The sequence below is a fragment of the Carassius gibelio genome, chromosome A23, assembly GCF_023724105.1.
Source record: "Carassius gibelio isolate Cgi1373 ecotype wild population from Czech Republic chromosome A23, carGib1.2-hapl.c, whole genome shotgun sequence".
NCBI lineage: Eukaryota > Metazoa > Chordata > Actinopteri > Cypriniformes > Cyprinidae > Carassius > Carassius gibelio.
The window spans coordinates 12777643-12794053 of NC_068393.1; the positions used below are offsets into that span (position 1 = coordinate 12777643).

Here is a 16411-nt window from a genome sequence, read left to right on the forward strand (position 1 = left end):
GCTCCTCTCCAGTCGCGACTCGGCTCCCATCGTTCATGTTTATGAGCCGTTCAAAAGAATCGGTTCGTTCGCGAACGTCACAACTCTATGACCCAGACCAAAATGAACCAGAGAGGCCCAAATCACAGTATAGCCAAGACCAGTCTAGACCAACAAGACAACAAGCTCAGTCTAACCCAGTAAACCTTCTTGAAAACCAAACTCAGTCTAGACCAGGAAGTCACCACAGCCAACAGGCTCCATCCAGACCAGCCACTCAAGAGAGCCAAGCCGAGTTAAGACCACCAACCCAGAACAGCAGGCCAGCATCTCAGCAGAAATAACACCATTTATAATCAGATCCCCTGCATGGGCAGTTATAAAAGTTGTTCCATAAAATGGCATTACGTAATTGTAACATTTCTTTGAAAACCACTTCTACTTCACAGATATTATTTTTGTGTTGTAACTGTGCTCTCAATTTGTGCATACTATAATGTGTGTGTGTGTGTGTGTGTGTGTGTGTTGGCACACATTAACTGAATTGTTTCAATGAAGCTAAAGCTGATAAGTTTTACTAAAAGGCTTTTGTAATGGAATCTTCTTAGATTAAATACTAAATGCAGGGTCAAGTATTGGCAGAAAATATATCAGAGTACCTTGATATCTGTATTTTAATAAAAGAATTTAAAAAGATAAACAGCAAAAGATACTTTTTTTTTCTTTATTTGCTTAATAATACACTGACACACCTGTAGGCCACATATGACACAACATCAGTTTGATTCACCAGTCATCGGTTTATGTTTTTGGTGCTTGGAAGCCAGTGGGTGATTTTGTCAGCAGACACTGAAAGCTTGGGGAACTGAAGGTGAGCTTGAAGGGATAGTTTACCCAAAAACCAACCTGACTTTTTTTTTTTTAATATTTTGAGAAGTGTCTTATGTTTTTTCTTTTCAATTGTCCAAACGCAAGTCAGTAAATCAAACCAAATCTGTGTTGTTCCCAACATTCTTCAAAATCAGATTTTGTGTTTTGCAGAAGAAATAGTCATACAGGTTTGGAATGACATGAGGGTAAACAATGGCAGAGTTTACATTTTTGGGTGAACTGTCCTTTTAAGAATCCCTCTAGAAAGATTAAAGGGATAGTTAACCCAAAAATGAAAATTAGATGTCTATCTGCTTACCCCCTGGGCATTCAAGATGAAGGTGACTTTGTTTCTTCAGTAGAACACAAATTATGATTTTTAGCTTTAGTCGTTGCAGTCTCTCAGACGTACAATGCATGGCAAATGGTAACAGAATTTATGAGAGTAAAAAAAAACCATGAACTTGTCTGTGCAAGAAACTGAACAGTATTTATATAGTGTTTTTTTTTTTTTTTTTTTACCTCTGATTCACACAATGTCTGCACTGTTAGAACTCTTAGGCGCATGAGGCATTTTTTTTTCTTCTTGCATTATGGGGGATCGCAGACTTATAAGTGCATTAACACCACCTATATCTCAAGTGGACCATTGACACTCTATCTACAATCTCAATTAGGAGTGTGTCACGGATCCAGCCAACCAACCAGTGTCAGACCCTACAGCTCAACCTTCCCATTCCAGCTCACCTGAGTATTAATTCCTTGCACCTGCCTCTGCCCAATCAAGAGATGCATATAAACCCGCACTCACAGACACCTAACCGTCTGGTCTCGTCTATTGCATATGCGTAAGACTTACCCAACTCCCGATCTCCAGTTCTCAGATCATCTTCAACTTTGTCAGCCATTGGTCAGTGGTCATCTAGTCTCATCCTCCCTGAAGTACACCAGGACTTGTGCTTTTGAGTGAAGTCTCTCGGATGCTGGACAATCACGTCATATCACCTCAGCTGTGTTTTCCCTGAGTGATTTCTCTTTATTAAAGTTCAGTGAGCTCTCATCTTGTCTCCTGTGCTTCAGTGGTGTGTGACAGAGCGTCAATGGTCCAGAAGAAGAAAAATACCTAATTTGCTTGCCGCAGGGTTTAATATGGATTTGTCTGTGCATGTTTTTTTATATTCTCATAGATTCTGTTCCCATTTGCCATGAATTGTATGGCTGAGAGACTGCAATGATTGAAGCTAAAAATCATAATTTCTATTTTATTGAAGAAACAAAGTCACCTACATCTTCGATGCCCTGGGGGTAAGCAGATAAACATCTAAATTGAATTTTTGGGTGAAATATCCCTTTAAGGATAAAATTTTTCCACTCTCTCTTGAAAAACACACAATAAATAGATGTATGTCACAGTTGGACAATGTTGTCGATGTTTATTCACAAGATAACCGATCAATAGTAATATCTGTGGCAAACTTCAATATAACTCAGACACAGGTGGAAATGCAGCTTCAGAGTCTCCATTATATATATATATATATATATACACATACAAACCCGATTCCAAAAAAGTTGGGACACTGTACAAATTGTGAGTAAAAAAGGAATGGAACAATTTACAAATCTTATAAACTTATATTTTATTCACAATAGAATATAGATAACATATCAAATGTTGAAAGGGAGACATTTTGAAATGTCATACCTAATATTGGCTCCTGAGAGCTACACATTACAAAAAAGTTGGGGCAGGAAGCAATAAGAGGCCGGAAAAGTTAAAAGTACATATAAGGAACAGCTGGAGGACCAATTTGCAACTAATTAGATCAACTGGTAACATGATTGGGTATAAAAAGAGACTCTCAGAGTGGCAGTGTCTATCAGAAGTCAAGATGGGCAGAGGATCACCAATTCCCCAATGCTGCAGCGAAAAATAGTGGAGCAATATCAGAAAGGAGTTTCTCATAGAAAAATTGCAAAGAGTTTGAAGTTATCATCATCTACAGTGCATAATATAATCCAAAGATTCAGAGAATCTGGAACAATCTCTGTGTGTAAAGGTCAAGGCTGGAAAACCATACTGGATGCCTGTGATCTTCGGATCTTAGACTGCACTGCATCACATACAGGAATACTACTGTAATGGAAATCACAACATGGGCTCAGGAATACTTCCAGAAAACATTGTCGGTGAACACAATCCACCGTGCCATTCGCTGTTACTGGCTAAAACTCTATAGGTCAAAAAGGAAGCCATATCTAAACATGATCCAGAAGCGCAGGCGTTTTCTCATTTAAAATGGACTGTGGCAAAGTGGAAAACTGTTCTGTGGCAGGACTAATCAAAATTTGAAGTTCTTTTTGGAAAACTGGGATGACATGTCATCCGTACTAAAGAGGACAAGGAAAACCCAAGTTGTTATCAGCGCTCAGTTCAGAAGCATGCGTCTCTGATGGTATGGGGTTGCATGAGTGGCGTGGGCAGCTTACACATCTGGAAAGGCACCATCAACGCTGAAAGGTATATCAAAGTTTTAGAACAACATATGCTCCCATCCAGACATCGTCTCTTTCAGGGAAGACCTTGCATTTTCCAACATGATAATACCAAACTACATACTGCATCAATTACAACACCATGACTGCATAGAAGAAGGATATGGGTACTGAAATGGCCAGCCTGCAGTCCAGATCTTTCACCCATAGAAAACATTTGGCAGATCATAATGAGGAAGATGCGACAAATAAGACCTAAGTCAGTTGAGGAACTAAAGCCTGTATTAGACAAGAATGGGACAACATTTCTATTCCTAAACTTGAGCAACTTGTCTCGTCAGTCCCCAGACGATTGCATACTGTTATAAAAAGAAGAGGGGATGCCACAAAGTGGTAAACATGGCCTTGTCCCAACTTTTTTGAGATGTGTTGATGCCATGAAATTTAAAAGCAGCTTATTTTTCCCTTAAAATGATATATTTTCTCTGTTTAAACATGTCATCTATGTTGTATTCTGAATAAATTTAGAAATTGGAAACTTCTACATCATTGCATTCTGTTTTTATTCACAATTTGTACAGTGTTCCAACTTTTTTAGAATCGGGTTTGTATAAACCAACAGTCATCATAGCCAGAAGAGAAGACATTCGAATATACATTTAAATCAACAAAATGTTTGACCAAAAATGACATGACCCCCCCTTGACAAAAAGAACCATACTAAAAATCGTACTACTTTTCCAGAGCATGTCACGTCTAAAACAGTTAAGATCTTAAGATCAGATATGATGTTCTCAAGTAAGAGACAATTAGGCCTTCAAGAAATTTAAAACTAATGCCAAATACTGTATCTAATAAACTATGTACTTTAATGTATATATATAAGTATACAAGGGTCTTGCAAATACACTTTTAGTAGTTTTAATACAATGGCATGAAGTAAAACATGTTTTTTTTTTGGCTGGCGCACTAAGAATTGCGTATCAAAACCAGAATACATCATTTAAACAACCTCTTTGAAATGAAATTTGAAATATGCACCATGTCACATTCTCAATGATCACCCTCAGACTATCATTTACAGCAAATAATAAGATCTTTTTTTGAAAAATGTAAGTGAACCTGCTAATTTAATGTGCAATGCAGTTTTTATTTCAAAAGATAAATGTATTTCACTAATATCTTTGTTCTTTAAATGTACCTTACACTCTAGGACTGTGTTTAATACAGAGTGCAGTTATTTACATGCTGTAAAAGTGCCATGATGGTGATACAACCAATATTTTTGACTAACAAATAAAATGCATTCTTTCTATATAACGAACCATAAACCATTACCTGTTTAATGTTTATAAACTCTTAAAATAACAACTAACGTCTTAGACTTAAGTCACACTTCAACCTAAACCATCAAATCTATTTACCAAATAGAAGTGGGAAAAGATTCTACATAATTTGGTAATTTTATATGCTTATCCCAGTGATTGTCTACAACCAAAATGGAATCCAACAAAGGCACCACACAATACCTAAAATAATTATCTTTTACACAATATCATAAAACTATTAATAGGTATCTTGAGCAGCTAAAAGAGAAAGAGCACACCTTTCTAAGTTTGTACAGTAAGACCAAAAATAGACCACAGTGACATGTCTGCTCAAGCTCTAGATCACAAAGCAGTGTGTGCTGATATTAAAAGAAGAGAAAATAGATAAACGTGGAATGAGCATTCAACTGTAGTATTAATAACAGTGGTGTGCAGTAATAATGTTTTTTGATTGAGTCATGGCATGTTGATAAGAGACTGGATCAATGGCAAGAAAAGGCACAGAAAAACAGACCCACACAGTGGGGTGAAGAGCAGCAGCTGGCAGCACATCGGCTCAAAAACACACAGGACTTGCACAGGTACATCGACTGGTCACTTTCGAGAGGGTTTACAGCTCGGCCCACTCTGATATGACTCCTACAGCAAAACGAGATCTTCAGCATATGATTCCAGACTTGTGCAAATGTCACCATATCAGCAGCTGAACAACATTCAGAGGCGGCCAAACCGTTTCAGTCAACTTTCAGTGGAATTAAATTATTTGCCTAGAGTAGCAATGCTTTATGGTATAAAACAAAGAGCAAACTGGTATTTCCTCCACTATCCATCAATAACTCACCCTGTGGATTTTCTGTGGATACTTGATTATCAGAATCATCCCACCTCCTGGTTCAAAGGAGCTTTTTGACCAACATTTGAACTTACATTACTGGCATTCAAGTGGGTGAGCTCCACTTTTGTAGCATTATGATTGCTCACCACACGCACTTTTTCAGTCTTCGTTTTATTGGTTGGAACGGGTTGAGGCTTTGACTTCCAAGGTAGAGCCTTCATAGGGTTATGGTGTGGATCATCCCCAATGTTGACAGACAAATTAGTGTACAATGGCTCCAACTCTTTGGACAGGAGCTCATAAGTCAGTGAGTTCAGTCCATCTGAGCGCCAGTTCAGCCTTGTGCGCTTCAGCAAGTCAAACCTACAAGAACAAATTCATGAAGAGGAACTGATTCAATAAACAGACTGAACAAATGGATTAAATAATAAACGTATCTATCCATACGCTCTTAAAAATAAAGGTTCTTTATTGCCATAAAATTGGACCTTTATTGTCCATATAACCTTTTTGATGGACAAAAGGTTCTTTAGATTAAAAATGTTCTTCACACCAAGAAAAATAATGATTCTTTTAAGAACTGTTCCCTTAAAGATTCTTTGGGGAACCCAGAATGATTCTCCTATGGCATCGCTAGAACCTTTATTTTTAAGATTGTACCAACTAGGGTTGAAAAACAGTGAATAATTTCCAGAAACCTTCCAAAACTTTCCAAAAGTCTGCAAGAGAACAAGGAAGGTTTCTGGAAATTTACCAGACATTTTTTTATGTCCCTTTTCAACCCTAGTACCAACACCAAGTTTATAATATAATATATTGTGCCAAGTGACATCACCTTCTCGGGTTCTGCTCATTACCCTGATCTCCTTTATGTTTGATCATCTTATAATGACCAATGGCCAAAGGCGGGCGCATTATCTTCATCCCAGAGAGACGGACTCTAAAGACCAAACCACAGGGCAAGTAGAAACAGTAACATATAAGAAAAAAGAAAATCTTGAAGAAGGATGGTATGAAGTATCAAACAGACAGGGACAAAAGAAGGAGCAGCACAAAGCACAGCAGGAAAACCATCAGATGGATGTGAACTAGCTAAAAAAAGGTTATGTTGAGGATTTTTTTGTAAAAAGCTTCGAACCATAAGTTAAAATCCTCAGAAGGTTCATCAAATGTGGGAGAGTCTAATCCAGCTTTTAAATCCTTGAATACTTTAAGATCTTGTTTCTGGTTCAGCCATTTGAGTCATCCAAATCAGGGTAAGGGTTATTTATGTGACAGCCAAGTTTGCAAATCACCATGAGCTGATATGCCCTTCAAAATGTTCTCCAAGAATACATGCAATGTCAGTTTTCCCAAAACACAAATCTGGGTCCTGGACTGTCTCCAGAAATACTTTTTGTCTTGCACTAGATTTGATCTGTACCCTGAAAAATAGCTCAGGGTGAAATCAAACCATATTTAAACCAAGCTTTGAAATCAAACCAAGGCATATTAAACAGCAAGAAAGAAAAGAAAAACACTGATGGACTCAGAGGTTCTGCTTTGTCAAAGATGTTGAGTAGGTTGGGACTTACAGTAGTTCTTATTCTAAGTAGCCAGTTACATTACAGCAAATTACACTTGGTTCTATTAAATGGCTCATGAAAGTACACTAAAACATTTTCCCTACAGAACGAATTAGCCAGATCTTTGTTGTGAATCAAAACTTTTCAGCAGGAACAGTGTAGTTCATTGATTCTTAACCAAATGAATCAATTATGAATCATTTCCTGAACCAAATTCATATACCTCAACCAGTCCAAATGACTAATACGAGCATGAATCAAACACATATATTGCAACCGGTGTAGTCTGACTTATCAAAGTATGAGCCTTTTTTGTGTGAAAAATCACAAACACAACTCGCAATGTTGCACTTAAAAGGAAAACTTACCCCCATGTCGTTCCAAACCAGTAAAAGCTTTGTTCGTCTTCGGAACACATTTTAAGATATTTTGGATGAAAACCGGGAGGCTTGTGAAGTAAAATACACTGTCAAGGTCCAGAAAAGTATGAAAGATATTGTCAGAATAATCCATCTGCCATCAGTGGTTCAACCAAAACATTATGAATTGAGAATACTTTTTGTACTTGAGGAAAACAAAAATAACTACTTTACTCAACAATTTGTCTCCTCTGTATCTCTCCGCATCACCATAGTGGCATTTTGGAGAATATGAGCTGAACACAAACTGCGTATGCTCTTCTTTGTCAGCAGTGACACAAGAATATGTTTTCTATGTGTATTTACGGATAAAGACACAAGCCTCCCGGATTTCATCCAAAATATCTTAAATTGTGTTCCGAAGACGAACAAGCTTTTTACGGATTTGGAACGACATGGGAGTAAGAGATTAATGACAACATTTTCATTTCCATTTTTTGGGGTGGAGTAACCCTTTAAGGCTTATGAGATTTCATGTAATTACAGACTGGTTGTTCATATGACGTGTAGTTAAGCATGCACTCTATGGTTTTGGTCAATAGTATTTTATCAAAATAATGGTGGAATGACATAATGTCCGCCACATTTTAGTTTTAGCACTTTTTTTTTTACACAGTTAGGCCAATTATTATTGTATGGAGCCTATACAAAAGACAGTAAAATAATAATGTAATACAATTTTTCTTTTTAACATTTATTTATTACAAAAATGATCTCATCATAGATTTTTTCAAATACACCTTTCTCAAACGTTCTAAAAGAATCATTAACGGAACTGCGTAATGAGGAATCCGAAACAGATTCATTAGATTCCTCATGATGCTCAATCCTATTCATGCCAAAGACACTTGAGAGAGAACTAAGCATAAAGAAAATGTGATTCAAATCCTCAACACTACTAATGATCTACTACACTTGACTCATTCTGTTTTCAAAGCTTCCTTCAAAACCTTTTAATCTTTTACAACATGTTTCTAATTGTCACAGAAGTAAAATTACTTGAATGCATTATTGAATAAAAAGTATAGTGACACCTAAATAGTTGGAAACCTTGAGTCCAATCTAGTGATTCATGCATGTACTTACTGGTCCCTCATGTGGCTATGCAGGGGAGGGCATAATGGATAGACGGATGCAGTGAAAATGAGAATAATGGCAAAGACCAATGCAAATGTAAACTGAAAACTAAATGGTGATGGAGAGATGACAGAGGTGCAACACAAAAGCTTAACAGGACACATTTCTGATGCAGACGTGCCAGTTACTTTTATCTCTACTGCATTCCATTATGTTGAAATGCAAATGCATTATGAACTGAACTCTACCATCCTCACCGAGCTGCGATGTCATCATCCTCTCCTCCCCAGCCCCAATACTGGTTGGGAAAGCCATTCATCTTGAGGTACTGCTCTGGAGTTACAGCAGACACCCCTCCGAAGTATTGGGAGTATGGAAGCCTGCAAAGGAGTCGGAGCAGTGATTTGGTGAGGCACAGAGGAATAAGGTCATCTGTCTCTACTATCTTTCATCAATCATTCCATCTGAAGTGTCACAGCTTCCCCTGCAGTTTAATGTTCATCTGTACCTCTGCATTACATCAGTACAGCAGTCTGTACGAATGGAGAGAAAACTGGGACCCCTTATGAATGAACAAAGAATGCGGTTTAATAACTATTTTCAGAACACTACCACACTAATATTTCTGAAGTATATAATATGTGCACTGTATGGTATGCACATTTTTTTCTATCCATTTGACCTTCTAAAATTGGCAAAATGTGCAGATTACCAGAGAAAACTGGGTGCAAATCATAATATACTGATCTTTTTTTAAGCATTTTTTGAAAAAAATGTAAATAAAGTTTGATTAGGTTTAAAAAATTAAACATGCAACATGATGACATCATGTGACAACCATAGATAATGTGTAAATCCTTAAAATGTGGTTTCACTGTATTTTAATGTGTTCTTTTAATAAATCTGGGGAAAAGGATAGGAAAAGCAACTGATGTGTGTTTGTTGAGCTGTATAGACATGACTGTTCAAAAGTTTGGGGTTGGAAAGATATTTTTATGGTTTTGTAAGAAATCACATGATCCTTTAGAAATCATTCTAATATGCTGATTTGGTGCTCAGTTCTTCTTATTATCAATGTTTCTTGTGGAAACCATGATACATTTTTTCATGGTCATGATAACGAATAAATAATGAATAGACAGTTTAAAAGAGCAGAATTAACTTGAACTCTTTTGTAACACTGTGTTTTTACTCAATTTAATTCATTGCTGTGGAAAAGTACTCATTGTTTTGTTTTTTTTTATGTAATAAAACAAATAAAAAAGACAGTGGTATTGTAACTTTGACAGCTGATTCAACCTGCCCTCCAGAGATCCCTTGTGCTCCTAAAGCTGTTCTTTATTCTTTAGTACTATTCATTAAATTTTGAGTGATAGCTAGATGAGCTATGTATCTTTCTTCATATTTTTCTCTGTATTTCTACCCAAGGACTAACTCACTGAGTCATGTCTGAATGCTGGGGATTCATCACAGAGAAGTTCTGATGTTGTCCTCAGCCTTGGTGCACTGAATTTATGGGTTGACTTCTCTGCAGTTTTTTTGTTCTCGGTGAATGTTTATATCTAGGTGGACACTGTGGCTGCAGAGTACAGAAATGCAGACTCTGTGACCCAAGATGTGCAGACCTGGATGTCAATTTAGAGGACCAGAGCCATGAGTTACTGGGTACCACTGTGTCAGCACTAATATTGAATGAACTACATCACCTATTTTACCAAGCGTGAAGAGGATAAACTTTTTGTTTCTAGAAGTTTTATAAGATCTGTCAAATTCTTCAAAAAGTAAAAACACATCTGTTTTTTATTTATTGTATGTTTTTATTTATTTTTATTTTCTTTGTTTCTTGTTGCCTGTTTTAAATTAAAGTGTTTAGAATTTAATTGAAATATCGACCTCCAATTTATTTTAAAATATTTATATACGTAAGTTTGGGGTCAGTACGTTTTTTTTTCTATTCAGCAAAGATGTGTTAAATTGAACAAAATTGACACTAAAGGCATTTTAATCTTATAAATAAAAGGCATTCTATTGAAACTTCTATTCATCAAAGAATCCTAAAAAATGAATCACATATAAAGTAAAACACAAAGTATTTTGTGACACTGAAGTGGATGCTGAAAATTTAGCTTTGCCATCATAAGCATAATATTACACTGTAAAATATATTCAAATATAAATCATTATTTTGTAATATTATAGTATTGTATATTATATTATGTTTACTAATAATATTTAATAATAAAAATATTACTGTTTTTATATATATATAATAAATTTTTTTTTTTTCAAATCAAATTAGTATTAGAGACCTTTTTTAAATACATTAGAAACCCTACCAATTTTTGAAAGGTAGTGGCATCTAACCTTGACATTGTTCAACTATACACCATTTTTTTATTATTATATTATAATACTGTAATATAAAAATTATTATGATTATAATTACATAATATTAAAACTAGTATTATTGAAATGCCTATACTACCATGACTACAAACAGTAGAGTGCAAACAAAAATATCACCCCTGTTCATTAAGAGAAAAGGTGTGTTGAAACATTCAATCCTGGGTAGGGTACCTGTATCTGAACTTGTCCATAGCTACAGAGAGGTGTGTAGGGTACTGGGGGTGGCAGGTGTAGGTGTTGTGGTCATTCTCAGGCAGCAGATCGACGTCATGCAGGAAAATACAGCTCCAGTTCTCCTCTTTCAGTGCCTCCCGCACTCCAACATTCAGCAACTTCGCTCGGTTAAAGGTGGAGTTCCCTGACTGATAACACAGACTATGAGTGAATCAAGTGCACACAAATGCATTCTTCGGCAAGAATAGAACACTAATATAGCTTGACAATAAGCTATGAGCTTTGTTTACCCTTTGTCCCTGCTACTTGCTCTAATTACTGCTAGGATTTTCCCCCAAACAATAGATGTGACAAGTCAGCATAAAAATGAACCAGAGACCTGGTGCACAATGTAAATGCCGTAGTGGACCTGCTGCCTCTGCAAAAAGGGGTGCAGATGGTAGAGGAGGGCGCGGAGGTGGGTCTGCCGGTTCCGGTAGGGGATCACGATGGCTGTGTGGTGCCGTGGCTCACAGTCTGGCGGGCGGTAATGACCCCCTAAGGTCACCAAGGGGTTCTTCTCTTTTATCTTCTCCAGGGAAGGGGGTGAGGAGAGGTGGACAGAAACAGGACCCACTGGCAGACAGCAGGAGGAAAGCACACACAATCTGTGCTACAGCACCAAATTAAAGGAATTTATTTTACCTAAAAAATTTTATTCTGTTATTATTTAATCACCATTATTTTGTTTCAAACCTGTATGAATTTTTTCCTTTTTGTGGAAAATTTACGAGTAGGGATGTACGATATATTGGACCATATCCATTATTGCGCAAAGTCAAAGAATTTGTTTTTATTATTGTATTGGTCAAGACTAGATATTTAATTTTTTTAACTTTAAATCTTGAATCAGTAAAACACTATATATATATATATCACTGTTAAATGGAATCTTTTATGGAGTGAAAAGACATAAATCACTGTTTAAACTGGCGAACCGATATAAATAAAATAAAAAAATGTATGTTTTAAAATGTAGTAAATTAATTAATTAAAAAATATATAGAAATAATAAATTGCTGAATCATTATAAAATAAAGAAATGAAATTTAAAACTGTTTATTTAATTAACAGCTTATTTCTTCTTTTTATTTTTAAGTGTCACTCAAGGTCATCCAAGTCAATCAGTATAGTTTTGCCATTTTTGGCATTTCTGAGTGTGCAATGTACAAAATGCAGTTTAGTAAGAAATATATATATTAGTTTTTGCAGTTGTTTATGAATAAATAAATAAAATAAAACCCCTTAAAACTAAAATCAGTTGTTTTAAATGGTGCAGGTGAATTTAGACATCTGGTAAAATAAGATAAAGTGAGAGGAATTAATGACAAAGACTTCTTCTTTTTTGGGGGGTGGACAAAACTCATTAACGTGTGTTTGGTACATTTAATTCAAAAACAAACAATGAGACAAGGTAAATGAACAAATCCATTGATCAATGTCTTAAGCACTTCAGTGTGGATTTATATCTACCCAGCAGTGGAGAAGGCAGCACACAGTCCCCGAGCTGCTGTTCTGGTCCACCGGGTCCTGGATGGTGGAGCAGCAGAGAGGTGAGGTTAGTGTAGACATCATGCGGTCGAGAGTAGTCGATCTCAGGCTCAGACGAATGAACCAATACAGACACTAGGCCACGAAAGCCTCCCAGGGAGAAGTAAAGGACAAACGCAAACTGGAAGCCCACCAACAGAGCCAGAGTGCAGGGTGAATCCAGCACTCGACCACAGCACACCATTATGCCATCCAACAAAGAGCAGGAGTGGCAGAAGAAGGGAGGACGGGAAAATTAAAGAGGATGAACAAGGTACAGGTAAGAGAAGAGAGACAGAGTAAAGACAGAGCAAGAGGCATGAGAGAGGGAAGAGTGGAAGGATAACAGGGGTGATGAGGAGAAATAAAGTTAGCTCAGTGAGCTAAGGGGAGGACATCTATGGCATGTGTGGAAGTCACTGGAAAAACAGAGAAACACAAAAATCAATAGTGACAGATCCATCACATCAAACTACAAAGGAGAACTTTAAAGTGTCAGTGTGCCCGGGATCAATGCCAGACCATGGATTAAATCAGCAAAGACCACACACTTTTGGGGTCACTCCTGCTACACAGTACGGTACTTTAAAAAATAAAATAATATGTATCATATATGCTGGAATATACATTAAAAAATGCAAAAGTTTTTGTTTACATAATATATGTGTGTAGTGTGTATATTTATTCTGTATATATAAAGAGACACACATAAGGCATATATTTTGAAAATATTTATGTGTATATATTTATATTCATGTAAATGATATCATATATAAATATATTTAATATATAAACTTAAAATATTTTTCTTAAATGAATGCATGCATATGTGTGTGTGTGCGTGTGTGTACAAAATAAATATACATCCCTCACACACATATATTATGTAAACAAAAACCTTATTTTGGATGCAATTAATCATGATTAATCGTTTGACAGCACAAAAATAAAATAAAAAAATTAATACTTGAATTTCCAGATTGAAAAACTTTGTATGAGGCTGTCAATCTTTTGAAATTCTGATATTATCATATATTGTGTAATCTAATTATAATTGTATCTAAAAGAATAGGATGCCTCAATGGACAGTGAACCATCTTCCACTTTTCACAAAAACATCACAGGATTCATTTAATCCATAGCTAATACTTGCTTATGTTTGTTCGGTGGTTATTAATGTGATGTATTGAAAAATAGAATGTAAAATAGAAATACCTGTAATCTTTAGTTGTATTAAATTACATTTAAAAACAAATTGAATACTCAAACATGGCAAAAAAGGCAACAAACTCAAACTTAACTAAAAAATTCACTAAATTAGATTTTGGGACAACTATTATCTCATTGTTTAAAAACTGTGAGTACAATATGTTATTATTTTAAGACATGTATGTAAGAAAATGTGCTGCACAACAGGAATGAGCCTTTTATTAATGAATAACAGTATAATCCACATGAGTAGCCTACCTGTGCTGACGGGTCACAAACACAGGGGAGAGAGAGAGAGAGCACTGTCCTCTTCATCTCGTCCATCACAAATCAATGTGAACCCTGAGGAGAACAAGATCTCCTGCTTATTTACAAACCAAAACATCTTTTGTGTTACGATAAAACTGAAATGAATTTATTAAGCAACCATGCATGCGACGACAGGCACAGATCAATTATAGTGAAATAATCGTCAATATAACGGAGATTTTCAGCACTTCAGGTCAAGCGTTTCCTCTGACTCACCCGGACCACAGCGACGCATCAAATCAGGCTCCAGCAGTCGATAACTCCAGAGGCCTTTATTTAATGTTAACCACTGGATTGTGGATACTCATTCCTCTATGACGCCCGAGAGAGTGTTTAGCATCCGCAGTCGCGTTGAGCGCGTCGCGGAACGCTATGGTCAAACGCTTCCTGAGCGCGTCAGACGCTCATGGTAGAGACCTGCACATACCGACAGACATGTTTGACGAGGTGACGCGCTGTCGACGGGCATTCTTTGACGCGACTGTTACAATAAAAGCCGTAAGATACCTGTGTTAAAATCACAGTGCTGCCTTCTAGTGAGAATCCAGGACAGGTTTAATGCTACAGGCGGATTTCATACACCAGATGATCTTGTGATGACAATACAGGCTTATAAAGCGAAATTAATCTGATGAAAATGGGACGTGGATTGCATTGCATACAGTGATTTTATAACGTGAATTATGACGTCGGTGAAACTGTTTGTGCTCAACAAAACAATCAAACGTGTTTAAACGTGTTTTTTTTTCTCTTCATAATAATAGAGCTGAGGTGATTCGGCTGAAACTGTTACACACCAGCTGAGAAAATACTCAAAAATATTAAAATCTCCTTAATTGAGTAGTTCTTTCAGATAGCACGTTCAAATTATTTTATTTAATATAAATATCTTCTTAGTATCTTCCAATATTATTATTAGTAGTAGTAGTAATAGTAGTAGCAGCTGAAAAAAATGCACAAAAATAATTCTTGACTTTGTTACCTATTCAACAGAGACTATCTTTTAGATAACAAATTATTTCAATTAATAAAGAGATTTGGGTACCAAAATAATAATCTGCACTTTGAATAAATAAGCACTAGGCTACTTTCAGTGTCATGTTGGACACACACACACACACAAAAACAAAAATTTAAATGTATGTATTCCAATGGTCAAGTGTGGCTGCAGATCAAACATGTTTTCCTGATCTGCTGTTGGTATTAAACAATTTAATAATACAATAAATGGACAAAAGTATTGAGATACCTGATCATTACACCATCAGGGATCTTAATGACATCACATTCTAAACACCCACCACCTACAACAGTTTCTACTCTCCTGGGAAGGCTTTCCATAAGATTTTGGAGTGTTCCTGTGGGAATTTTTGACCACTCATCAAGTAATACATTTGTGAGATCAGATACAGATGTTGTACTTCGAAGACCTGACTCACAATCTCCGTTCCAGTACATCCCAAAGATGTCCCATTGGTTCCACACCAAACACATCCAACAGTCTTTATGGACCTTGCTGTGTGCACTGGGGCACAGTCATGCTGGAATAGAAAAGGGCTTTTCCCACAAAAGTTGGAAGCATAGGATTGTCCAAAATGATTTGGTATGTTACAGCATTTCCCTTTACTGGAAATAAAGGACCTAGTCCAACCCCATAAAATTATCCTCCTCCACCAACCTAGCCCAACCCCATAACATTAACCCTCCTCCACCAAACTTTACATTAAGCACAGTGCGGTCAGGCAGGTAACTTTCTCCTGGCATCTACAAAACATAGCCTCGCCCATCAGACTACCAAACAGAGAGATGTGATTCTCACGAACAGGTTTCCTCTGCTCCAGACTCTACAGACATGTGCTTTTCATCACTCCATCCAATGCTTGCCATTATACTTGGTGATGTGAGGCTTGTGTGTAGCTGCTCAGACATGGAAATCCATTCCATGAAGCGCCTGCCACACAGTTTTTTTTTTGTGTTGATGATAATGCCAGGGGAAGTTTGGAACTGTGACTTCATGTGGTCTTCTGCTTTGTAACTGAGTTGCTTCTATACTTTCAGTTTCCAATAATACCACCAACAGTTGGCCATGGAATATCTAAAAGGAATGAAATTTCATGAACTGTTTTTTTTTTAATTGAATGAACTGACTTACTGCAATTTATTTTGACAAATGTT

At 36.5% G+C, this 16411-nt stretch overlaps 1 protein-coding gene across 1 annotated transcript; it reads right to left on the reverse strand.

Moving 5' to 3' along the window:
• Positions 1-2256: 2256 nt before the first annotated feature.
• On the reverse strand, positions 2257-14825 carry LOC127944238 (beta-1,4-galactosyltransferase 3). Its single transcript, XM_052540107.1, has 8 exons — positions 14453-14825; positions 14186-14269; positions 12662-13137; positions 11529-11764; positions 11147-11337; positions 8827-8949; positions 6344-6448; positions 2257-5871 (listed from the first exon to the last, which is right to left on the reverse strand). Exons 3-8 carry the CDS (start codon positions 12921-12923, stop codon positions 5550-5552), a joined length of 1239 nt encoding a protein of 412 aa, XP_052396067.1. The 5' UTR covers positions 12924-13137; positions 14186-14269; positions 14453-14825; the 3' UTR covers positions 2257-5549.
• Positions 14826-16411: the final 1586 nt, after the last annotated feature.

Coding starts and splice junctions, on each gene's coding strand:
- LOC127944238 (XM_052540107.1), bottom strand. CDS start 12,923: ATGGTGTGCTGTGGTCGAGTGCTGGATTCACCCTGCACTCTGGCTCTG. Junction 11,765..12,661: donor GCTGCCTTCTCCACTGCTGG/GTAGATATAAAT, acceptor GCTGTCTGCCAG/TGGGTCCTGTTTCTGTCCAC. Junction 11,338..11,528: donor GCATTTACATTGTGCACCAG/GTCTCTGGTTCA, acceptor CTGTGTTATCAG/TCAGGGAACTCCACCTTTAA.